General features: G+C 41.5%; 1 protein-coding gene across 1 annotated transcript in view; it reads left to right on the top strand.

Moving 5' to 3' along the window:
* bmp6 (bone morphogenetic protein 6) overlaps positions 1–26,489 on the top strand; it is a 41,860-nt gene that overhangs the window by 9,911 nt on the left and 5,460 nt on the right. Inside the window, exons 2-4 of the mRNA XM_061093573.1 lie at positions 13,976–14,168; positions 17,975–18,123; positions 19,703–19,900. Coding sequence (XP_060949556.1) covers positions 13,976–14,168; positions 17,975–18,123; positions 19,703–19,900 — 540 coding nt within the window. The remainder of the gene's footprint in view (positions 1–13,975; positions 14,169–17,974; positions 18,124–19,702; positions 19,901–26,489) is intronic.

Genomic DNA, 26,489 nt, shown 5'->3' with positions numbered 1-26,489 from the left:
AGGCAAATGAATTTGCTTTTTGAGGGCTTTAACATGCTCAACTTCTTACCAAAATTTACAGAAAGTTAGAAAGTGGTGAAAATTTACGTATTCTGAAGGAATTTTCAATGGGCGTCGCAAAATGGCTCAACGGTGCCCCCCGAGACAGCCCGAGACCCCCGGAAGGTGTTCCCATTGACCGATCTTCACAAAAATCAATACACAGGTGTATCATGACCAGACAAACAAAAAAGTCTTTAGATGCAATTGGAAAAACAAAACAGGAAGCCTGCTATTTTGTATTTAGTGGCCATTTTGGCCATATTCCACATTTTTTCTTTGATACACTTGTACCAGGGTTTTCATCGAATCAACATCAATTCTCTTTAATTATATTTGAATCTACAACACATTTAATTTAAAAGGACTGAATCCTTTTCTGAAGACGGCATGCTGACAAAGACATGTTAAAATCCCTAAATGAGAAAACAGTCTAATGGATTTCAACACCAATTTCCTCCGTTAATGCAGTGTTTTTGTAGGTTTAGGAAACAAGTTCCCACTCGAGGTCATAATACTGAAAAAAAACATTTTCAAGTTGTGGTTATTCTTGCTTTCAGCGAAAAACCCAACATGAAGAAAGCCAAATTCCTCTACGCTTTCATCTCAGCAGTACTGTGTTGACCTTACAGACAGATGTATTATTAGGAACATTGATTATTTTTCTTATGATTTTCCTCCACCTGTTTTTCAATATGCAGGTATCTGGTTACCGCCGCTATTGTTGGAGCTGTGCCTGTGTGTAAAACAAGCAGTGGGTCTAACATATATTTCAGCCCAGGGGGAAGATTGAAGCCGGGCCACACCGGATCGTATGCTCATACTCTAAGCCAGTGAAATGCATTGTGGTCACCGTCGACTTTCCAAAGGGAATCCCACTGAGGCTCAACTGTCTACATGTGAAGTCTGATGGAGAGGTGAGGATAATGAGGTAGAGCGGAAAGGATGTGCCGAGATGTGGAGATGGAAGAGAAACTGAGATGTTAATTGTGGGAACGAGGGGAAAATCGAGGCTCAAACAGCATCTCAGAGCGAGCTGGCCCACCTTGCCGCTGTGGAATGCAAAGCCACCAATATTTTGACTTCTCCTTTGGCAACAGCTGCGTTTCCCTTTTTCAAAGATATTTTTTCCTTATTTATCGGATCCCTCAGGAGAGATCCATCTCCTGGCCCTGACACCGGCTTCCTCCTCTAAATCTGGGACCAGACCAGCCGAGTCCAGACTAACACGTATACACACGCTGACATGCACACCTGCTGCCCGAAAGCAGACATTAACCACAGGGTTATTTTTTATTTAAAGACAATTTTGCCCATATTCATAGGACAGTGGGATCATTGAATGGGGCGGGAGAATGTAAAGCAAAGGGCTGGGTCTAAACCAAACCCGAGGCTACTGCGGGAGGACTCATGCAACCATAGAGTTCCAGCGCGCTGCAGGGATTTATATTTGTCCACCAACCTGGACTTTAGCATTTTCCCTGTTCCCTCAACAAACATCCAATGAAATTTTTCCACTGGGTTTGGGATTATTGCATAAATTAATCTGTGATAGACACAAGTTTATAGTACTTGATTTGACCCAAAAAAATGAACATGACTTTTATGATATTTGAAGACTAATCACAGTCACTGGAAGTCGAAAAATGATTTTAGCCGATGAACAAACAGCCTGTAACTTCTGATTTCGGCAAAAGCCTTTCCTCTGAGACAGTTTTAAGGAGCGTTTGTATAAAAATAACAAGGCTGTGAGTAAAAATTGAGTCTTTCTCGTAGACCAGAAAGTGAAGCCAAAGCAGAAGTACCTAAAACCTGCATTCTCTGAAATGACCAGCAGTTGCATTAAGAAGTACACATTTTCTTTTGAAGTCTATGATAAAACGACCCTACTTCTCATTCCTACGGAATTAACTGTCTCAATCGATAGTTAGCTATCTGTAAAGTAACCAGGAAATAGTGATACAGCAAATTATGTAGGTATGAGGAGTACGACACACTTGGTTTCCAACAAGGCTGAAAGGTCAATAAAACTATTTTTGATGGGTACTCATCCAACAACTCTGAGGATTTCATTTGTTGACTGACAGTTCAACACTTCTTTAGCAGAGTGACAGACCCAGACGAGTTCTCCTCTACTGGTCATCCAAAGGTTTCCCCCCCGTATCACATGAGAACCGTGGGACAGCAAATCCTGACAATCTGACCCGCTCTAAACAATGTACTGTATCTCTTAGTGAGCTGTGAGATTAATGACTCTGTCGTAGGATTGTTGACGCTAGCCACATACGTTATGCAGCAAGTGTGCGGTGTCATTGGTTTTGTTTATGGCCGCAGTGTTTGGTTGTGTTTATTTTCTTGTTTCATGTCTAAATGAAAAAGCCAGTCATTTTTTCTGCCAAAATCTGCAGCCCCCAAAGAGAACAAGATGTCGGAGGAGGAACAAAATGGACTCATGATCCAAAGCCAAACCTGCCATTCCAATTTAAAATTAAGTATAGTCGCTATTATGTGACCGACATAGCAGGACTCAATCTTAATTTTTGTTTGATGCTGAAGGATTGTAAAGAGTATTCTGTCCGCTGAGGATTTGAATCCATCCACAAGACCACTTCTTGTTTTAAGACCACTGACTTAATTCGAAGTGAAGTATTTATAATGTACGCCACTATTTGCCTGACCAGAGGCTGTTGTGACAGCTGCTTCTGCTACTCCAGAATCACATTTTTATGAACATCCCATAAAGTGGAAAAAGGGGAATGGCTGCGTTGCTTATTTTCCAGCTCATTTCCATCCTGATTTCATGGCATGTCCTAATAAATGTGAAAAAGACGTGTCACCGTCTTCTGTTGACAGCTCGCTGGCTCGAATGGTGTCCAATGAAACAAACAGTTGTTTTTAAAGGGGCCTTGGGTGAAATCACACCCAGAACTTCATGTAATTTAGATATGGAAGTGGCCAGGCAGACATGTGTTGTACATTTATTGGTTTGAAACATGGCTCTTCTCCTACACTCCTACAACTGACCCAGTTTGTTGCAGTTTTAACATGAAAGCGCGAAATCAAACAATGTTGTATTTGCTACCTAAGGATTAGAATACAAGAGTCTGCCGGATTGGCAATTAACTCAAGCGATGATTCCAATATCATTATTGGTAGCTGGTCACCTGATCCTTTACTCATATTCGGAACCTCAACTCATACACAAAATCTAATGCTGATTTTTATATTTCTTTAAAATGTAATTAGTACTTGTACTACTACCATTACTACTGTTCCATCCACTAACATAGAATATGCAAGGTTTAACTATCGTGAAGGCAGCCACCAGTAGGCGATCTATAATTTAGGCTGCATTACCTTATGCAACCTTACCTGTCCTTACCTCAACCTCACACAACATTTATTTATGCTGTGTTAATAAAATACACAATATGTTACCAACCCTTGTGTTATATTATGGTAACGTGCATTCCTGTATGGAAGAGAAAAGGGGCAAAACACGGACATTAACATACTTGGTGTTTAAATGTCTGAGCTGAGTTAGTGGGTCCAAATCTTAATCCTTAGAAACAGTAGCTAGAATAAAATCTCCTCTTGACACACAGGTATGACATATCCAGCTACCTGGAGGACAAGCTGATGACTGCTACCACTCAGCTGTCAGTTCATCGATGGCAAATACTGATACTGCACAGTACAACAGCCATTCCATGGGTATCTATCTGTTAGCAAAGCTTCAGTAGGGGTGCAATTACAGCAAATTATCCGCCCTCAAGGCTAGACACACACACACACACACTCAGAAACCCACACACATTGCACACTGGCTAAAAATCTGAAAATGACAAAAGATAGATGTGTATCCAGACCTCATTTTATCATCTGGTGTGGAATGCCGCTCAGTGGTGATGGAGCTCAGGGTGGTGGAAACAAAACTCCAATGCTCCACCTCTTTGGACTCGCCTGAGTTTGTGCGTGCTTGTGTGCGCCTGGGACAGTGCGTCTGACATTAACTGTCATGGTTTTGGAAGGGTATTTAGAAGAGGCCAAATGGTTTTTCAGGCATTATATGGAGGATGAAAAATGTGATTATATGGTTCAAATGGGGCCTTTGGTTGTGGGGATGCCTGTCCAGTGAGATCATTATGTATCGTAACCTGTGGGAGGTAGTGGAAGAAGAGCAGGCTGGATATCCAGGCCATTGATTCATGTGTGTCTGTGTGCAGAAGGAGAAAATACAGCCTGAATTCTACACTCTGAGGAAGTCCCTTGTTAAGCTGGGATCAGACTACAGGAGTTTTTAAAATCCTGACCGAGTTTGAAATCCGGTTGCATCACGCACAAGAGGAGAAACTTTGCAGATGTTCCAACTCATTCCAAACACGCACACACTATAAATATTTGAAAATAATGGCACATCACACACAACAGGATATTGTTGAGATTATCGACACGGCGCCTCACGTCACCTCTCTGACGTGATCTCGTGAGGATGAAGGTGCAAACAAAACAAACACGATGGAGTCTGGTGCAGTACGTGATACTGCTTGATACAACACCAAAGAGAAAGAGAAATGTTAACTAGACAGGATCTACATGGCCTGTGTATTCTTCACAAGAATTCAAGGTGAGATTTTAATCGTCAACACACAACAACAATCCTTTTCCTCCAACTCTTCTGTCCTTTGCACTTGGCTCCATCTTCTTCTCCCCAGTTCCGCTTGGAAAGTACTGATGGAATCATACCGTTTTTAATCTGAAATATCAAACATGGCCTAGACGACTCTGCGGCCACTATCAGATCATTTGGGCTGAACGTCAGCGCGGATCCAGGTTCCAGATCAGATTTCTCCTCAGATTCTCACGGAGGCTGTGGACTGAGCCCAGCTTTCGTGTGGTATTTGTTCTCAAACGGTGGTGGAGCAGCCCGTGTACTCTGACACCAATGTTTGGTCTATCTGTGCTAGTAAACGTGTTACCTGTTTGCATATTAAGAGCTCCTGTGATCTAGTTGCCACATCTGAAATACAAAGTGCTTGGATGCTTGGATCTTGAATTTCTACATAACTTATAAAGCTGAAGTCCTGTGGTGGAATGTGACAAAGTACAATTACTTCATTACTGTACATGAGTACATTTTTTTCATGTATCTTTACTTAAGTAGATTGATTTTCGGGTACTATTCACTTAAAAGTGGTCAATAATGAGAGAGGAAGTGGTAAACTTTGACTTTAAAAGCATATTTAAAAGCAAGTACTTAATTTTACTCTAGTATTAAAGTGAATGTGGTATTTTAACTGTTACTTGAGTACATATATATCCATTTATTTCTACTCTTAGTCAAGTAGATTGTTTGAGAGCTTCCTCAACCGCTGCTAAAGTTGCATTGCTGTATCTGCTAGACTAGGCGATGTCTGATGATGATGTTGTTTATTGTCACTATGTGGCGCTCTTTCTTACTCTTCATGCCAAGTACCAGGGTCTTCTTGTATTTATCATAATAAACCTGCTGGAAACATTAAACACACTTCCTGTGCACCAGAGGAATTTCCCCTGGAGAGATACCCTCTGAAGAGCCTACACATTAAATCACAGACATTTCGTTCTTATCTAAAACTGTTGTCCATTGTTACTTTAACGTGAATTATGAGTGTCTTTGGTAACTCGTGTTTTCCCAGCTGTGTGTCAGGGACACGTGAATAAAAAATAACTCTACTGATGTCTGCTGAACGCACACAGTAGAGCTGTCGGCTTCTGTTCTCTGTTTGCTAATGGGACCTGACAGTGAGCAAATTGACCGGTGTCGCTATGGACTGACGCTCCACTGACCTCTGGGACTGTGTTTGCATCAGGAAGCATCACCACGTGTGTGTGGGCCCTACTGTGCACATCTTCTCTCGTGTACGTGTGAAGTTGAATTCTTTGCTTTGACTTTTACATCTGTGCCTGTGGATATTTCGGTGTGTGTGTGTGTGTGTGTGTGTGTGTGTGTGTGTGTGTGTGTGTGTTTGTGTGTGTGTGTGTGTGTGTGTGTGTGTGTGTGTGTGTGTGTGTGTGCGCTGCTGACATGCACCGAACATAAACTGTCACTCCTGCCAGTGGCCCTTGGCTGGTCCTGTGGTGCTCAGTGTGTTGGCTTTGATGCTGGGTCAGGGGAGAAGATCAGAACACAGGATGACTCACACACACACACACACATACACACCACACACAAGCACACACACACACACACACACACACACACACACACACACACTGCTAATAATGACTCCCAGTTGACTACACAAGCACCTTCGTCTGTACCTTGACCCCAGGAGCTACCCTTCCAGCTGCCGGATTACAAAGAGCCAAAAAACACTAAGCAGAAGGCAGAAACAGCTCCTGGTAGCAGCTGAGCATAGTGGCAACACTTTATGTGTGTGTGTGTGTGTGTGTGTGTGTGTGTGTGTGTGTGTGTGTGTGTGTGTATGTTTGAGTACTATAACCTGCCAGTATCCATCTGTTTTGCCAAGATCAACAGCTGTGCCCATCTTTCTTCAGTACATCAATGCGAAAGGTTAAAAGGTTTGAAACATAGAATCTGTCTTGAGTCTTTTTACTAAAGACCGTTGATTACAGAATGAACATTTCCAGATGTTTTCCTCTTTTGATAAAATAGTGACAGTCGGTGAAGAATCGGGACCGACTGCAAAACCTTTAATGAGATGGGACTTCAGATGAATTAACAATAAATAAAAGACATGGACGTGTCTGACCTATCCTCAGAAAACCATCAAGAGAGAAAAACCAGACCGATTACAGACCGTAATTACATAAACACGGATTCTTCTCATGCCTTTCACATCCAGAGCAGTTTTTTTTTATTATCGCCATCTGCAAAGTCTTTAACAATGTTGACAGCTTCTTGGTGCGCAAAAGTTAAATTGAGAGGTGTTTGTGAAAATGTCTCCTTTCTTTTATTGCCATTTCCCTCATTCACTTTAATTTGTCTCCGTTTCATAGCGTCTAAATTACAGATTTAATTAGAAAGCAGAGAATTTTTTTACGAGGGTCTTTGGAATTCAGTTTTTGGCATGCTTTATGCATAAAACCCCCACGCAGAGTGGTTATAGAGAAGGTACAGGAATGTTTGCTGCACAGCAGAGAAAGCTCTTGTTTTTGCTTGCTGTCATGGTGGTTCAACAGGGTCACTGGTTCCTTTTCTCCAGTAGTGCAGCAATCATCCCATTTCTTCCAGGAGACACTGAAGGGAAAAAATGAAATGCCTGCTACGGTGACAGTAAACCCGAGCGCGGGCGTTTAACCCATCTCGCAAAACCAAATGTCAACATCCACTCTTTCCTGTTCGGATGAAGAGGAAGAGGCAGAGTAAACCCTGGGCTTGTGTGCATTATGAGATAGAGCAGGGAGGTAAAAAGATTGATGAGGATGTGGCTTCTGGAAAAATAGGGGCCGTGGAGATCGCGGTGGCGGGTGGGTCGGCTGTGTAAGCATGTCTGACTTTTCGTCCAGCGGCAGATTAGGGTTCACCTCCTGTCACAAACCTGCCTTTAACATTAGGGATTTTTTTTATTCAGCACACCCATGGTCTCTCCCTGATATTAACCTTGCTCTAGTTTCCATGAGCTCATACTGTCAAAAGAAAAATGTTGGCGATGAATTTGGACTTGGGTTTTGCAGGTGGTCATCAAATATTGATCTTTCATTCATATCAGTTTTATTTCTTTATTTTCGTTAGTTTGTTTGTTGGTTGGAGTTTTTCTTCTTTTTCATATGGGCTCTCTCTGCTGGTAACGTATCCAACTGGACCATTGATCTCGGAAATACACGAACAGGATCATTTCACAGCTCCTTGATCAGAAGATTAAATTCTTCTTGTTCCTGATATACCACAATATCATCCTCACTTCTGGACTGCAAATTTTCAGAAAGAATAAGTAATAAAAATAAATCAGACTCTGTTCGTGACCATTTTTGTTAGATGATGAATTTCAAAAAAAGCATATGAAAAATAAGGACCTGCTGTGCAAAGACCTTAACACAGAAAAATGCATTTATCAATCATTTTATCAATAAGATAGAAAGAAAGAATAAAATTCTTATAGAAAGAATAAAATTAATGAATTGAATATGCAATTTCTATTTGAAATCTAATTTTCGAATTTTGTGGAATGTGTCACACGACAACGCCACAAAGGAGAAGTTCATTTCCAAAAGTCCTCAATAACCGCTTTAAAATGGAAAGTATATGACGAAATCATTATTTTTGAGAAAACCATTCATAGCGATCCCTTAAGGTAATTTTAACAACTTAATGTTGATGAAGGGTGAAAAAGTATTTTGGCGAGGCGGTTGTTGGTTGTTTTGCTCTGCGGTTGTGGTGCTTGTGTCAGAAAGAAGGAGGGATTTGATGCGAGACGGCCGTTCGCCATGCAGCTGTCTCTCGGAGGGATTGGTTGGACGACATCAGGAGTGTGAGCGAAAGCACTGACCACTAACCACAGACCACATACAAGCCAGCCAGTCAACCACCGCCAGGCCTCTCCTGCTTTTTTTGCCTCACGTCCAAGATTTGAGTTTGTCTGTCTGTCTTCCTTCCTTCCTTCCTTCTTCTACTTATAGCTTTTCATCCCGCTCTCTGCTCTGGTCTTAATCTTACTTTTCCATCATACCTCCAAAGTCTGCCGTCGCATCCCCACAATTTATTTATCAATATCTCTTATTTTATCGGTAATCCAGAGATTGTGATTATCAATCACTGTCAGACTCCTCTTCTTCATCTTTCTTCTTCTTGCCTGTTTGTGCACTCATCCAGCCTCAGCACATGCAGCCTTCTGGCTCTAACTTTCACTCACTTATCTTTCTCTCAGCACCTTTCTCCTTGCTTTGCCTCTTAAAGGGGAATGTCTCTCAGTCAATGAAAAGCTTAAGTTTCATGTCTGCAGAATGGTTTGTCGTAGATTTAAATAGTTATTTTTTTTTCAAATAATGTAGTTGATTGAAAACGGGGTGCTGAATTTGTTTACCTTATATCATTGCCTTTTACTTTGAATATTGTTCAGCAAGTGTTTTATTTACTAAGATATGATGAAAAGGTTGAATGGTTTTACTGTTTTACTTATTTTACTTTTATGCAGAAAAAATATGTTTATATTGTGTGCTGGTACACAAATGTGTAATAGGGATAATGGCATCGCAGTCATTGGTTCACAGTGTTTCTGGAAAGCCTGGAATTGCAACTGTGTGACTCTGTGTGTCGTGCAGGAACACTTGGGACTTGCTCTACACTACAGGAGAAGGTGACTGAGTAAGAAAACAGATAAGAGCGATTATGGACCAGCTTTTACTCATTGGCAAAAGCAAAATGAGGCAAAAAGATGGAGGACCGATGCTGATCTGGTTAATGATCCGGAGGGGAGATGTCCAGGCATGCATACATACTCCTGCCAGAGGACGGTAAAAACTTTATGTATGTTTGAAAGGCCATTTGTCCTGGTGCTGCCAACAACTGTCACTTTAGTATAATTATGGAACAATGATGTGGCAATGATAGCTTATATAGTGTAAATATATAAGCATATATACAATGCATCCACAGGGTATGTACGGCACCCCCTATTCATGCTTTTTGTGTTAGTGTTTTCTATAAGTTTCTTTGATTTCTGTGGTTGCCGGTTCCTTTTCTTGTCAACATATGCACACATGACATACTGGGCATGTGGAGCAGTGATACAAATGTGAATATATTGAATGCTGGATTGTAAGTCATATCCACAAAACAATGTTATAAAGCAGGACTGTGTGTATAGACTAACAACCACTGCATGTACAGTCTGTGAATAAAAGGACCAAACGGACACATGTGAAAGCTTGTTTGGTGGCTGCAGGGACAGAACAGCATATGTTGTTCAGGTGGAATTGAGAGAATAACTCCTTTGAGAGCATAGATATCACTCTGTGTCTCCATCTCTCTATTTCTCATCATTACGTGTCTTTCCCTTTCTACCTCCAGTTCATTCTCTTCGGTGCCTCTATCTTCCTCTGTGACAGTTTTTTTTCATCTGCTCTGGTCATCTCAACCCATATTCGGGTTTGGTTTCAGGTCAGGGCTCCGTCTGGGCACTCAAAGACTTGAACAAACCGTCTGAACACACAGTAAAAACCCTTTCCCTTGTGGTTGTTCCTATCTCAAAGCTCACATCATGGTGGATTAGCACAGTGTTTATGCTCCCTGTGTAAAGACTTCCCTTTGATTAAAGATACTAAACCTTTCAATTGAACTTCAAGCTGATGATGCAGAGACGTAGCTTGAATCCTTGTTAGTGCGGCTCTCAGGCCTCAGACTGTCAGACTGTGGCTTTCTTCAGATTTCACAGTATTACAGTAATTGTTTGTCCTCATCTGGATGTTCGAAGCGACTCCCTTGTCAGAGATGATAAAAACTGGTTGATTTTTACTTGAACCGGCTCGTGAGTTGTAAAACAAGCTCTTATGTTGAAATAAATATTCTGTGGATTTCATTAAAAACCTGAGTGAATACATTTTTCACCTCAGTGAAAACATTTCTCTTCTCAGCCAGAATCTCTTTCGGTCCACTTGTATGACTCTATGAGGATTTGTAGCATTTCTTTTCAAGAAATGCAAAGTATTAGACGATGCCAGTTGAATTCTGGGACCAGGCTGTTTACAGCCTTGTTACCTCACTGGAACTGGAACAGGAAGACTGTGGTGACACTGGACAACTCCCAGATTTTGTGTATGTGAGTGTGTGTGTGTGTTTGAAACAGACACAGTTTTTACTTTGTGTGGTGGCTACACAAATAAAAACGTCTGTGACGAAGAGGAATGCACTGGCTGCATTTATAAAACATTATACAGACAGTACAGAAGTGTGACAAACTATTAGGGCAACTTAGAGAGAAAAGAGATTCTGAGAAAAACATTTGAGACTTTCATCTCATTAAAGTAGGACTTTGTGCTCGTAATGTTACAACTTTCCTCTCAATAACACTTAGTTCTCATTTAATTAAGACTTCTATGATGACATTATTATATATGTTCTTCAATATGACTTTATTGTTGTAGCATTATGAAATATTTTCCATTACGTAATGACTTAATTTTCAAGACAGTTTCTATAACATTTTGACTTTATCCTTATTAAATTATACCTTAACATATCATTTATTTTCAAGTAGGGCTTTATTTTTTATTAGATTATGACTTTATTCTTGTAAAGTTTCAATTACAGCTTGATTCTCGTATTATTATTTTCTTCTTAGTAACATGTTACTTGGAATACCATGACTTTTTATACTACTTAGATTATACAATCTCAATAATTGTTTTCATCACAATGGCCTTAATACTTAAAATGACTGTCACGTCAGCCTCATAGTTCTAGGCAAAGGTAAATCCAAAAGTCAGCATTTCAGCTTTATGTAATGGTCTCTGAGATTTTCTACAATGAACACACAACACAGTAAACGTAATAAATATTTGAAACATGTGGAACTCCTCCTGAAGTTTTTGTGCCAAAAAGTCAGTAGATTCCCATATAGGGAATATGTAATTTAAAGCTGTTGGTCTTTGAGCTCGGGGGTGTTGAAGGGAGCGTTGTAAAGTCATTTAGAGTTCCATGACCTCTGCCTCCACACAGACACACACACACACACACCGACTCACAGAAGCTTAGCTGATCGATCTACCCTTCAACACAAGACCAGACCAGTCACTACGACATCTGCGTGTGTGTGTGTGTGTGTCTGTGTGTGTGTGTGTGTGTGGGCGGCTCGTGGAGCGAGATGATGAAATGGTCACTGTCGCGTCTGATAGAAGTCCCAGTGAGGCTGATGTGAATAACATGTCCTCCGCTATAGGTGGTTTCCTCTGCTTCAGTGGAAAGTGTTTGAAGAACAAAGAGGAAGAACTGGCTGAGATCTGAGAACCTGTAATCATCACCAGTTGTTTTGACCAAGTCACAGCACACACACGCCCGCACGCGCACACACACACACACACATTTTGAATTCTCTCAGTAATGCGACGAATGTCTTGTCTTTCCCGGCCTCCTCCGCACAGCAGTCTTTGTTACATATAGGTTCAGTGTGTTTACAGTTTGGAAAGGTCTGGGGGATAAGGGCAGCTCTGACCTTCTTAAGTGTGGGTACAAGGTGGGGCCGGCACTTTTGGGAGAGACTGATTGGTTCTAGTGTTCCCACATCAACACAATTTTCTTTTCGGCTATGACTCAGGGAATAAAATGTGTCATTGGTCCATTTTGGGTTGGTCCCCACATCATAAAATTACCAGAGGTTTTTAACAAGCCTGGCTGAGGCACAAAACTCAATTTGAGTTACCTCAGGTTTGGGCTGAAAATGCATCTGAATAAATCTTCAAAATAATATGAAATGTTTCGAAAAAAATTATAAATATATTGTCCTGATAGATCACTACTTTACTTTTTGGAGTATCTCAGATATCTGCTCACTTCAATGTCTCACACTCTGTCCACATTGGTGCAAAAATTGCAAAATATTCTTTTTCGTCCGTGTTTTTCTCTAGTTTTTGATGGATTATTGGTGTTGACTTTATAGCCACCTACTGGTCTGGCATGCTTGTTGGGGGGTTTGCAGTTGTTTTGTGTTTGGATTTTGTTCTCGTTAGGACACACACTCACAGATTAACAGTCTGCTTATCTATAGGCGTATCCTATTTGTTGATTTAAGCTGTTCCAGACTAGTAAGACATTTGGTCATCATGTTTATCAGGAAGGATATTTAACCAGATAACAAAATACAAACAAGACTCTAGAAGGTGGCTCTGTGCACACCTCCACAAGGGCTAATGCGCTTTCCCGATATGTCAAAGATCTCAAAGTGTTTACTCCTGTGCAGTATTGTATAGCTGCATGCTCGCTTGTACTACCATCCATTAAGTTTTTACCCTCCACGCAGACAGTCACCCCTTATTGCGAGTGAGAGTGACCTTCCTGCACGTACTTTACATGTCCACCCTGGCTACTGCTTCACAGAACGTAAAACAATTTTTCTGGATCTGCTCATTTATCCAGATCTGCATCTCCATATTGCATCCTTCCACCAAGTCAGGTGGTAATCTGTTCTGTAGTTTGCATAATCCAGCTCGCTAATAGACAAACAAATAAAAGGGAAACATAACCTCATTGGCGGAGGTAAAACATTTTATGGTCTAATATATCAATTGGCTGAATTGGTGGATGGATATTTCTGCATGTGATCATTCAATTGCATTAAACATCGTTCTCGCTATTCGTTTCCCTCTCAGCGTTCTGTGTGTCCGTCGACACTCTGACTCTTCAGGCCCTTTGCCATGGGAGAAGAAACCTCCAGCCGGGACAGAACCCAATTCTCCGGAGAGCACAGTATCATTATGGTGCATATTGCACTTAAAAGCATAGAGGGGAACACTTCTGTTGGTTTTTGTCATTTCACTCTGTCAGAAGTGGTCGCACAGCGTCTCTTAAGTTCGCTGCCGCTGAAAAAATCAAGGGCTTTTGCTTTGGACTGATGATAACAGGGGTTTATTTAGGGAAACAGGAAGCCATGAAACCTATTAGACCTTAAGTATAAATCATGTGATCGTTTAGAAGGCTTCTTTGGTTGACCTCAGCGCAGTGTGTGAAAAGAATACCCACTCATCAATCACTACTGTCTATTTTTAGACTCAAGCCCTGTTTGTACATATGCAGTTTCATCCCTTTTGTAGTGAAGGAACCATGAATGGGAGAGGAGCCATTGGAAAAGCATCAGATTTAGATAACTTGTAGAGGAGCAAACTTGCATAACAGTTCATAACATCATGCAGAGAGAGTAGATGGGTAGTTTCTCTCTCTCTCACTCTCTCTGTCTGTGGATAGTATTGTGACGCTCAGTGTTTGTGTGTGTTCATCCCACAGTGGAGTACGACAGCGAGCTCTCCCCACAGCGGCGTCACCACAAGGAGTTCAAGTTCAACCTCTCGCAGATCCCCGAGGGCGAGGCCGTCACCGCGGCGGAGTTCCGTCTCTACAAGGAGTGTGTGAGCCGAACCTTCCGCAATGACACCTTCCTCCTCAAAGTCTACCAGGTGGTCAAAGAGCACCCTGACAGGTAAAATACAGACACACACACTTCTCAGTATCACAGTTTGTCATCATTTTATTTACGCTAAATCATTTTATACACATACTTGTACGTCACTGGAAACTGGGGTGAAATCATCAGGCTCTGTGGGCTTTGACGTAGCTTGGCCGTAGGCGACAACATGCGTGTGCATTAATCCACCCTTGGGTGGGTCCAGTAGGTTTGTACAAACAAGAAACAGGGAGTTAATGAAAACAAGCTCATGACTTTTGTCAGGACACAAGGCGTTTTGGATTATGATCACCTCCGCCAAGGAGGTGATGTTTTCTCCCCTGTCTGTTTTTGTTTTGTTTCGTAAGCAAGGTCACGCAAAAGCTACTGCACGTACTGTCACACATCTTGGGGGAAGGCCCAGGGAAAAACCCATTAAGGTTTGGTGTGGATGTTCATCAGGGGGCAGATCCAGGATATTGTGTGATATAGGGAGTTTTTCAACATTTTCCCAACTCTTTCAGGGAATAATTCATGGATCTTGATTTAAAAAAAACAAACAGGCACAATTAGGGGAACTGATATCTATGAGTATGTGAAAATTTGGTTTCTAAAGGTTGCCTCTCTGTGTGGGTTTCAATCTTTCTCTGTCCTTCTCCCTGTGTGTTACAGATGCTGTGCTCATGCTATGTTTATAATGTAAAATCAAGCATAACCACATCTTACAGAAATAGCACAGCTTCAAAAAATCCTCCCGCCCTCTAAATGAGCACAGCTAATACACACCAAACATTTACATTACATCCGCAGGGGTAGATAAACATCCGGCGAGGATTCTGTATGATATTTGTTTTGAATGGAGCAGATTGCCCAGTGAGAAGAAGTTTTTGATTTATATTTTTAGACTAACAGCTTATATATAACCCTGTGTAATTTGATGATCAATGGTTATTCACCAAGCGTTCTCCTTTAAAGCTGTTGATGTTTAGAGAGAGACCACCTAACACCTTAAGGTGGTCTCTCTAACACCAGCTGTGCACTCTGAAGATCCAGGTTCAAGCTGATGCACTTTTTGTCCTTTGAGAACCTCAGATCTAGATGTTAGCGAGATATATTTGGAGTATCAAGAGCTTTATATTTCTGCTGCGCTCCCTTATCCCTTCAATGTGTGGTTTGTGCTCCCCAGCCTGGAGGTAAAGCCTTTTATTTGTACAGATATTTGGAGATTAAAGGGCCCATATGTCTCCAATTTCTCTATTATTACAGGACACGTTTTTTTCTTACCTAAAAGAAAATTACAACGTGGATGGTGCTCTGTCAGGTGGGGGAAAAAATTGCCATGTTCTTATCTACATACTCCTGTGCGGTGAAAGCCCTGGTTTGACTGAGGTTGGGTTTGAGACAATACTATAAAATCTCTGTTGTTGTTTTTCCCCATTTTCCCGCCCTGTGCATCTCTGCTAATTAAGCAGCCAGCAGGGAGCCTGGTAACTTTCTCATTTCTCTTTCCCGTTAAAGGGCTGACTCCTGCTTTGACTCTAAGGCGTGATGATAGAGCACTAATTAGCCTGACACCCTTTGTACTTCTAATTAGACTGGGGAGGTTTTGCCAAATAGCTGACAAGGAATGTGAGAGAATACAATGTCAAAAATGTGGCGGGCCTGGGACATTTAGCCAGCGATGATGCTGTAGCTAACATTACGAGTTGATAATTTATGGTTGTAATAAAGTTATAAATGAGTTTCAATCTCCTGGTATGTAGAACTTCTGTAATCCTTCCTTCCTACATGCCTGACTTACATATTCGTTTAACAGTCTGACGAATAGGCTTTTCAAGCTCTTCAAAAAGATGAAAGCCTTCCCAATAACCAGGCCTGCTGTGAGCTCCGCTCTCCGGCCGCACATTTTAACAACAGCTGCAGACAAGTCTTATAAAGGAGATTTATTGTAGCAAAAAACACAACTGTGACCCCTGACCTCATTATTCCAGTTCATTTAAGCAGTCAGTCAATAAGAGGTTTTACAGTAGGCTGTAGGTAGTTTTCAATCTGTGCACGAGGCTCTTACCGTCCGGACTCCCTCAGCCCGGCTGTGTGTGTCTGTGTGTTTGTGTGTGTGTGTGTCTGTTTGGGTAAATGGTTCATGAACTACTCTTATTATTGTACTTATCTAGTCTAATTGACAATGCAAAGACCTTCACACTACATGCCATTCATGCACACGCACACGTCCACACGCACACAATGATGGTACAACTGTCATTGTCTATTTGGTGTTCAGTATCTTGACCAAGGACACTTAGATATGGGGTGTGTGTGCGTGTGTGTGTGTGATCCAGGTGTTACTCATGTTGTGCGGGCCTAAATCCTTTTACACCGTTGCATTATGGGGACTAAAAGCAAGTCAAGGTTAGACTAAGTCTCTAAATCAATGGTCAAGCCAAGGTAATTTCCTCTGAAGTCATGGAGACACAACTGTGTGTTTGTGTATGAGTGTGTGTGTGTGTGTACTTGTACAGTTATCTTTGTGCTATTCACAAATGACACAGCAGCACAAGAAAGTAGCTGCGCAAAGGGAAAATATAGTAAGAATAACAGTATGAATAAAAAAAGAAATATGATTTTTTTCTCTCTTTCTTTTATCTTCCCCTTTTCTTTCAGTTGTTCAAAAACAAAAAGAGGGTTGTTGAATGAACACTGTCTGTTGCCTGTGTCATTTCTGGCTGCCAATAAAAAGTTGAATTATGGAAATAGAAAAATTGAAATATGATTTACAAAAAAGTAGAAACACTGCTATACACACACAAGATTGTTAAGGGGCTAGGGAACATATCATAGCAGTCCCCATTTTTCTAAGATAGAAGTACAAGGTTTTGTTTGTGTGTGTCTGTGTGTGTGTGTGTGTCTGTGTTTGTGTGTGTGTATGTGTGTGTGTGTGTGTGTGTGTGTGTGTGGGTAGAGGCTCATGCGGAAGCCATGAGAAGCACTGTCATTAATGAGCAATAAGGAGAGGCTGCCGGTGCATCACTGCAGGGGCATTCTCCGAACACCTGGACGATGGCGAGGCTTTGATGTCGGCTGTGTAGGAGGGTCCGACAGAGGCGATGCTATGTTATTACTACTGTAATGGGACAGCCGAAGGACATGTCCTCTTATCACTCACACTCTGTCTTTTCCTTACACGTCCTCAGCTCTTTCTTCATTAAATACGGGGGGTCTTTGACTTACTCAGAGGCCCGGCTGTTCTGAGCTTTAAAGGTCACCTTAGATAACTCAACAACCTAGTCAACTGGTTCGAAGTGGCTCGCTCTTTTACATTGACTGTTTTCTTCTATCTTTGGGAAAATGCAATGGCGAGAAATGAATAACTAAACTAACATATTTTTAAAAATGTGCTTGTTTACAATGATACAGGACTTTCTGGGTTTCCAAACATTTAATTCTTTGTTCAGATTCATTATTTTTTACCTCCAAAATCTTTTGGTGTTTAAAATCTCAAAGACTTGAAATCTCAGAATTATAAACTACTAACTTGAAGATAACCTTAACTATAAGCTTAAACTCTAAACGTTAACAGAGTAATTGTTGTGCATTTCTTCACTTCAAATCCTTGGTTTGTTAAAATATGCTTATTTCTCTTCTATTCATCATATTTTACATCATATTTCTGTTTTACATTGCAGGAAGTAGCTATAGCTAATAAGCTCAGCGCAGTTTGACTTTTACTATTACATCATATAATATCATCCTACAAACTACTTGTTATGAGAAAAGTTCTTATAGATAAAAACGTTTTCAATGTGATATTTGTTTCTTTTGTTTCATCTCCCATGTTCTTCCAGAGAGCCAGACCTGTTCTTGCTGGAATCTCGTAACCTGTGGGCGGCTGAGGAGGGCTGGCTGGAGTTCGACATCACCGCCACCAGTAACCTGTGGGTGATGAGCCCAATGCACAACCTGGGCCTCCAGATCAGCCTGGAGACCAGCAGCGGTAAGAGAAATGGTTTCATACGTCCAGATGTGTTGTGAGGATCTTGAAAAACTGTTTACAAGTTATTTCTGAGTTACGTGGATATGCAGTCCCCTTCATAAATGATTGAAACAATAAGGTCAATTCCAATGCTTTTGTTGTACTGAAGGTCCCTCTTAGTTTGAACCCAGGGTTTCACCTGTGTAGACTGCAGTAGGATGAAACAGCGTGAAGACCAATGGGAGAAAAACGAGGAAAAAGACTATTTGAGCTTTGACACAAACATCGGGTGTGGTCAATACAATATGGAATGTTCTGAAAAAAGAAAGAAACTACTGGTGAACTGAGCAAGCAGCCATCGAGCAGGTCGGCCAAGGACAACAACAGCAGCTGATGACATAAAGAGAGCTGTGGAGAGAAACCAAAAACAGCCAGTGACATCACCACAAATCTCCACGGGGCAGGGGTGAGGGTGTCACAATCCATCGTTTGAAGAGGAGCGAGAGAGCAGGACTACAGAGGCCGCGCCGCAGGATCCAAACCACTCATCAGCAGAAAGTATCAGAGGGCCAGACTGGAATTTACATTTGAAAGCACAGAGACGAGCCGCGGGAGCTCTGGATGAGAGCAAGATAAACCGCAGAGAGGATGTGCGCATGAGCCAAAACATACAAGCTCATCTGTGGAGCACGGCGGAGGTGGTGTCATGGCTGCTCCTGGAACGTGCTCACTAATCTTTATTGATGATGTAACTGGTGATCGCCGCAGCAGAATGAATTCAGAGGTCCACAGAAACGGTTTTGCGTGCCAATTTACAGAGAGATGGATCCACGCTAACGGGAGATAAATTTAATCATACATCAAAACAATGACTCAAATCATCGAGAGGTAAAAGTGGAAGGTTTAAAACAACATGTCAGCTGCTGAAGAGGAGACTGAAGGGAGAAACCCCCTGAAAGAAACAAGAGCTGAGAGGAGCTGTGGTAAAAGCATCACAAAGCTCTTTATGTCAATGGGCCACAGGCTTAATGCAGGTTTCGCATGCAAGGGTTAGGGTTCCACCACATATATGTTATTTATTGAAAGTCTCTTTAGAACGGCATGTTCCTTTAGTTTTTCTTTTCTCTTCTTTTCTTTCAACGCACTGTGAGCACAATTTAATTAAATGAGAAAAACTATGCTCATATTTTGCTTCATCATTTTAATTTGAGTCATAACGTGAAAAGGATTAAATGCCCTTGTGTTCAGAAAAACCTTCTTCATAATGTCCATTGCTGCCACTCCTCTTTTCAGCCTCTGTCTGAAACACTTGGTTGAAGCTCCTGTCTCTTTAAGGCACCCCTATGATAAGTCCAAGTCTCCTCTGATTGGCCAGCTGAACCACTCTGATGTAATTGGTCAGTTGTTTTCAGCGTGTACATGAAAAGTCAGTCTCTCTCACTTTTTGCTGAGACTGGGGTTTTTTAACTATTCAGGACTTTTACAGACACAAAAAACCCTACAAAAAACGGAAAGGAAAGGAAAATTGAAAAGCATAATATGTCTCCTTTAACAAGTTTTTTGTAACCTAATTGTAACGTTGTTGTTCCTTTTTTAACAGGACAGAGCATCACTTCTAAAGAGGCGGGGCTCGTAGGACGCGATGGTGCCCTGGAGAAGCAGCCTTTCATGGTGGCGTTCTTCAAAGTCAGTGAAGTGTACATCCGCACCGCCCGCTCCACTGGCGGCAAACGTCGCCAGCAGCAACGCAACCGGTCCACGCAACCACAAGACGGTTCCCGAGGGCTCAGCCTCACAGGTCAGTCTGATGTCGACTAAACAAATCTTGAATTTAAGCAACCTGCTCTCAAAGTGCCTTAAACAGACAAGGATGGCAGTTCCCGTTTCAGGGATATTTTGCCTTCAGTTTTGCATAGTCCTCCCAATTTAGTTTTTATTGCGTTAATAATTGTTATTATCCATCAGCCCCCATTGGACAAAAAAAATGCAAGCCTAGGGGTTACATCCAAAATCTGTCTGTACTGTAGTGTGGGCTGAGTGTGTGTGGTTCCTGCAGTTCAACAGGAGAAAAATCCTACCTGTGATGCTGGTCCTATGCCATCCATAAAGATTTTACCATCTTCGGCAGGCGAATCATTTCACAGAATTTACATTTTGAGCACGAAATATAGTTTTTTCATTGCAATATATTCAAAATATGTGTACTATGAAGGGGATTGATAGATGGATAGGAGAGGAGGCTTCAAATTTGACCAGTAAACTTCAGTATAAAATAGATTGTGTCAGATTCAGTATAGTAGAGAGAAAATACCTAAGAATTAGGGTCAGGCAAAATGAAAAATAATTTATATGATAGGAAAAGAAGTAGATAATGCTTAAAAAAGCGTGAATATTATATCATTTGACATAAAGACTATCCTCCTCCCCCATTCTCTCGCTATATAGCAGTTGATACAAAGAGCAGGTTTAAGCCTGATGTTATGAGCTCTGCACACTTTTCAAATTAAATCAAACCTTAATCCACTCACCCATCACCTGCTGTGTAACTCTGGCCAGACTTTCCATCTCTTAAAGCCTCGACGCTGCTGTGAGGCTTCATTGTGTGACTCCCGCTGTACATAAAGCTGCTACTCAGTGGGCCTGCTGCTAATATGAAGTCTAATCCCTGGCTAACTTGACAGATGAAGCACAGTGTTAATATTAAGCCTTTGTATCAGAGCTGAGCCCTGTGTGGAGCAGTCAATAAAATGTCTCCTGCAGGCAACCACCTGTTTAGGTTAAATATCTGTATTATTCTACATGTTAATACATTCAAGCTTTTCACTGATTTCATTAAAACCCTTAAAAAGGTTTCAGTTTAATGAGAGAGTGGGTGTAACAAATAAAAGTCAAACTTTTCACCTTTCAATCTACATCCTGTGTTGGTAACATTTATACTGGATAAAAATGATGTGGTACAGAACTGTCCAACAAATACATAATTCCTACAGATACTGTACTCTAGGGTCATAATATCATATATAACTTATACTATAACTCAATCAACTTCACTTCACTTGCTGAGAAGACGCTTTTACAGTCAACATTTCACGAGATGGATTTATTGCTGAAATAAGATCTGAAGTACAGGTTATTGATATAGCATAAAAAAACCCACAGTTGGTCAAACTGTAAAAATATGTGTAAGATATACAACAAAGTATATATACAAGATAGAAAAAGCAATGAATACATTGATATTTTTTATGGATTCAAATATTGCACAGTACTCAAATTGAAGGCCAGTCAGAAGAAGTGGATCTTCAGCAATGAGTTAAATGTTTCTTGGGTCTAAGCCGTTCTTTTGTTAACAAAGTTCCATTTTATTTACCAGTTTATTAGTTGGCTTTTGAAAATCGTCTTTCACCAACAGATCGGTTCCTGTGTGTAAGTTTGCGTATGTGAAAACATATAAACAGAGAGGATGGGCATTTATATTTTATGTAAAATTATCTATATTTATTCACATATGGTTGTATTTCTGTTTTCCTTTAATTAATATTATAAAGTATAGTGTTGTACTTTCCAATATTAAGCCTTAATGACATTTCTGTGGGTTTGATAATTGATTCTTTGACACTGTTTGACCCAGCAGCAGCTTACGTTCAGCTCACCTGTTTTCTGGACCCATGTCAGAGTTACGATAAATTACCATAAACATACTTGTGTTTCTGTTGACCGGAGCTGATGCTTCGACCAAAGACACATACGTCTGCTCCCTCTGAACCCACAGCCAGATCTGGGTCATAGCTGGCTCAGTACACTGACACAGCCACGAACGGCCCGACTTGGCAGACTACCTGAGAAACGATTTACCTCCGCTCTGCTTCTTCTGCTACGTGTGTTTAATGGCTCCACCATCTGTGTGGCACACAGACGTATTTGTTGGACAAGTTGGGATTGTTTTCACTGCTGCTCCCTGAAAGTCCTCCGCTCGGATTTGTTGCCTCTATTTTCTGTTTGTTACGAGCATCTTTATTCCCGGTTGGTTACACTGCACTGCTGTAAAATGAATTCCCTGCCGGGATTTTGCAAGAAAGTGAACATCTACCCCATGAATCAAACTGTATCTGCTTGATGAGAGAGAAAACTTTCTGCAAAGTGAATCTGCCCCCCCCCCCATGAAAAAAAATCTGCTCTAACAAGGACAATCTGTTAAATATGCATCCTGGAGGACTGGACTTTACATAACCCAAAACATCAAGACCTCTCCACCTCGCCACTCGGGACGATGCGGAGTGTAAATATTTAGATCCGACACAGGAAGCGTGGAGGCCCCCCCTCACGGCGGCCGAGGGTCCGCGGCCAGCGAGAGGCTGCTGGGACTGGACGGGATGGGAGGATCCGCCAGGAATTCAGGAGGGCATATGGTTTCAATACCGCATCACTCACTCCAGAGACAGGGAGGAGGACAGGATGGATGGGGAGAGCATCCGTCTTGTGGAGCGCTCATGGGGGGAGAGGCAAAACGTGGACTGTGTGTCTCCCCCCACCCCCACCCCTTAGTTTCAGACCACCACAACTCCAGCTAAAAAGAGCGTGTCACTGATAATTCACTTTCTCCAAAAACACATGTAGATCTGAGGCGGAGAGGCAGCGATCTGTTTGTTTTTAATCACGGCAGCGTGCTAACTTCCACACAGTCAGCGTTCTGTTACTTGACTGTGTGTTTTCTAAAAATAATTTCTCTCCTCTGGCTAAATTGCACACTCCTGACCTGTGGTCAACCACTGCACTAAATTTAATGCAACTTTTCTACAGAGTTTGTTGCCATTTTGTCCGTCAGAGCTATTTTCGTGATTCTGATTTTTTATAAATTTGGCAATAGAGCTTTGCTTTGACATAGATAAGTGTCAGCTCAGCACCAACAGAGAAACCTTATTTCACCAACCCCACAGGAGGTTTTGTGTCTTGCTGTTTCCTCGATTTTGCAGTGTTAATGACTTAGATTAAATATGACGCGATATTAAATGTCTTCCAGATGTCATAAGAGGTAACATTCAGCCAAATAAGTTTCTGCAGCATTTGTCTTAATAATGTGATTATAGGGACAACAACTAGGGCATTAGAAGGGAACTGTGGGATATACCTGTGCCAAGGACCAACCGTCTCCTTATGAAACCACATTTAAATTCACTGGATCCACAGTTTTATTTTGGAGCTGCAACACATTTCACACACAGGCCGCTAAGCAAACCGGATTTTTGTCTCTGAGAAATCAAGGGAAATGTTGAAAAACATCCTATCTTGCAATGTTAAAGCAAGGAAAAGACTAATCCTGTTTCCGCTCCCTAATCCAGATCTGGATTAGAGGTTCTCTCCTCCCCTAAACCACATTTTTAGGCAGGTCAGTAGTTTTTGCATAATCCTACTAACTAACAAACGGAGACATAACCTCCCTGAAGGAGGTAATAAATCAACTGCGTGTCTCGTGTTTTACCCACTAAACAGACAAGTTTAAAAGGGGAACTTCTCCTTTTTTGTCTTTTATAAATTCCATTTTCTCTTTGGAGCTATGAGGAGAATGCAGGAATATTTTCATGGTGTCCAAAACCTCTGATTGTGATGCCGGGCAGTGATTTCTCCTGCGCGCACATCAGGCCCCTCTAAAAGAACAATGAAACACCTTTTAAAAGGTAATTTAGGGTTTTATGGGCAAAGCAGTCCGGGGAGGTACTGGGAGTCGGGCTGGGCTCTGGCTGCGGGGGAAGTTAACAACCATCCAGGGAAGGAATATCACGTCCCAGCGCAGCACAGGCTGCCTGCGAGGCCTGTAATTAGGCCTATCCAGTCATTAGCTGCACGGCTAAAAGACTGACCACGCTAACAATATCGCTTAAAGAATTATAATAACACAGCACTCCGCCAGCTGTGTTTTTTCATCTGTCTCTCCTCCCTCCTCCTCATTCTCCACGCTCCATCCCCGCCCGACCTCCTTTTGTTTACTGTTGGAGTAATTAGACGTAGTGGAGCTCCCTCGCAGGGTTTAATAACCTCTGTGATGAAAGACAGGAAGAAAGATAAAGCTTCAGTAGTATATAGTGGCTGGTGGGAGGGAGACGAGAGACAACAGTGACTTTCTGCTTTCATGTCCTCTTCGCCGACGGGACTCTCTCCTTCCTCCTTACGGGTGACGAGGACCCAGATTTTATTTTAAACGTCTGAACCCAAAGTTTTCTCTCGCCGCCACCAGCCCGATGGGAGTTCATGTAATTTCTACAGTAAAAGCTGCAATCTTTTCTCTAGAATGAGTAATGATATGAAAAATTTGTAGCGCAAACTATAGACTTACGGTAAAGTGGTTTGGGAGATTGTGGCCTGTCAGACGTCACACACACACACACCCATACACACACACACACACATATACTTCCTACGTGGAACACCCAGACCATAACGTCTGTGTTGGCGTCATCTGATTCCTGTGTTTTCCAAACGACGTGTGGTAGATTTCTACTTTTCCTCCCGTCAGTTCGGCTGCTGAAAGTGTTTCAGGTGTTTCATGAATGGCTGGTAGTGCAGCGAAGGGTTAATATCAGCCCGACACTCAAACCGTGCCGCACATCAAAAGTCTCAGTGTTAAAGAGCCACAGTGCTTACGCTCAGTAATGAGTAATGTTTCCCCTGCCATTGAATAGACAGGGTGGGAACAGGCCACCGGTGTCCCACCTCAATGAATTCAATGTGAATGGGTTCGAGTGCGACGTTTCTTTTTTAGTTTCACACGGCCAAGCGGATGTTTGCCCACTCGCAGGGAAACATTTCCAGGTAAAACACAGTTAGGTAAGCTGCTGCGGTGGGGGAGTGGAGCTCAGTGCCAACGCTGCTTTCTTTTCATTTAATAAACAAATATTTGGTCTGGACGTTAGTGTAAGAAAGGGGTGAAATGAGAGTTCATGGTTCTGATGATGCTTCATGAGTTGCTCAGTATTTTAGAAACAAGTATTTTATTGATCAAGTCCATGAAATTTTAACTTCTGCAGTTCCCCCTAGAGACCGAACGTCTCAAGACTGTGTGGCGACACAAGGACAAAGCAGCCGAACACAGACTTATCACAATTGCATCAAAAAATTAAGACTTTATATAAAATGTAACTTTAAGACACAGGTTTAAATATGTTTTATAATTTCAAAACAGATTTTCTTCTAAAGTCTTTTACTAACTTTTTGTCAACATTGTGATGTTTACCAGACTTGTGAGAACCAGGTGATTGGGTGAAGTTTAGACATTTTAATCCGCATCATCGTTAATATAAGTATTCACTTCACAATCAGTCCGTATTTCAAGTTCCTTCCCACCTTCGCTCTCTGTCAAGGAAAAAGAAACGAGTGATGTCCTGAGCTCAGCAGTAACCATGTGGCGTAACATTTCTACAGACAGGAAGGAGAGATGTGGTTTATGGGCACCGCAAATCTGAGCCTTTACACTCAATGAAAGCCCACAGTAAATATCAGCCTTACTCCTCTTAAAGAGACCGACAAACTGTGAACGCTGACGGCCTAGAAGGCTGAGAGGTGCATGGAGAATGAGATGAAAAGGGGATATATATTGCTAAATGTTATACCTTGTACTGTAAAGCGTAAAGTAAAACAAGATATTCCTATATAATACTGTTAGTAGAGATTCTAGTGACCCACCCAAAATGGCCACATGGGACGAGCAGGTGGTCAGGCAACAAAATCCTGAAGAAAGTGTGTTTGGGTCACAGGTTTAAAGAAAAAAATATTGTTTTAAAGTAATAAGAAAATAAAGATCTTCTTTTCCAGCCAGACCCATATAAACAATAAATGTGCACAAACCCTTTAGACTCAATAAAGCACGCAGATTAAACAGCACTAAATGAAGCAGTAATAAAGCCATGCACTCAATACAAAGCTTTATAAAAATGGAAAAAATAAAAACACTAATACTGTCATGCAAGTTTTAAGAAATGTAAAGTAAAACCGGTGTGTGTGTGTGTGTGTGTTTGTTTGCATGTCATGATGGAGTAGAAGCTCATAAATATTGAATATCAGTCCCTTTTACTGAAATTCCTGCAGCACAGTAGAAAAGAAAAGAAGTCGGAGGTGACATTATCTCAGAGCGTCATTTCCTCTCTCTATAAACATCACCTCAAGTTCATGTCAGGCCAAGTCGCACCGCCTTGTTCTTTCAATGTTTCCTGCTTCCTCCTATACAAACACTTTACAAACTGAAGAATGCACCTTACGCTGCAAGAGAAAAATATTTTTAGTGTAATAGCTATAGGAAAGATCAGTGGAATCCTGCAGCAGCTGGTCTGGGACCAGTCTGTTTCCTCATTGGTGAAGGTCTCAGTACAGTAAATCTGTTCATACGGCTCTTACAG

This window comes from Limanda limanda, chromosome 20, assembly GCF_963576545.1.
Source record: "Limanda limanda chromosome 20, fLimLim1.1, whole genome shotgun sequence".
NCBI lineage: Eukaryota > Metazoa > Chordata > Actinopteri > Pleuronectiformes > Pleuronectidae > Limanda > Limanda limanda.
The sequence above is the reverse complement of the archived record's forward strand: the minus strand, read 5'-3'. Positions and strand labels throughout refer to the sequence as shown.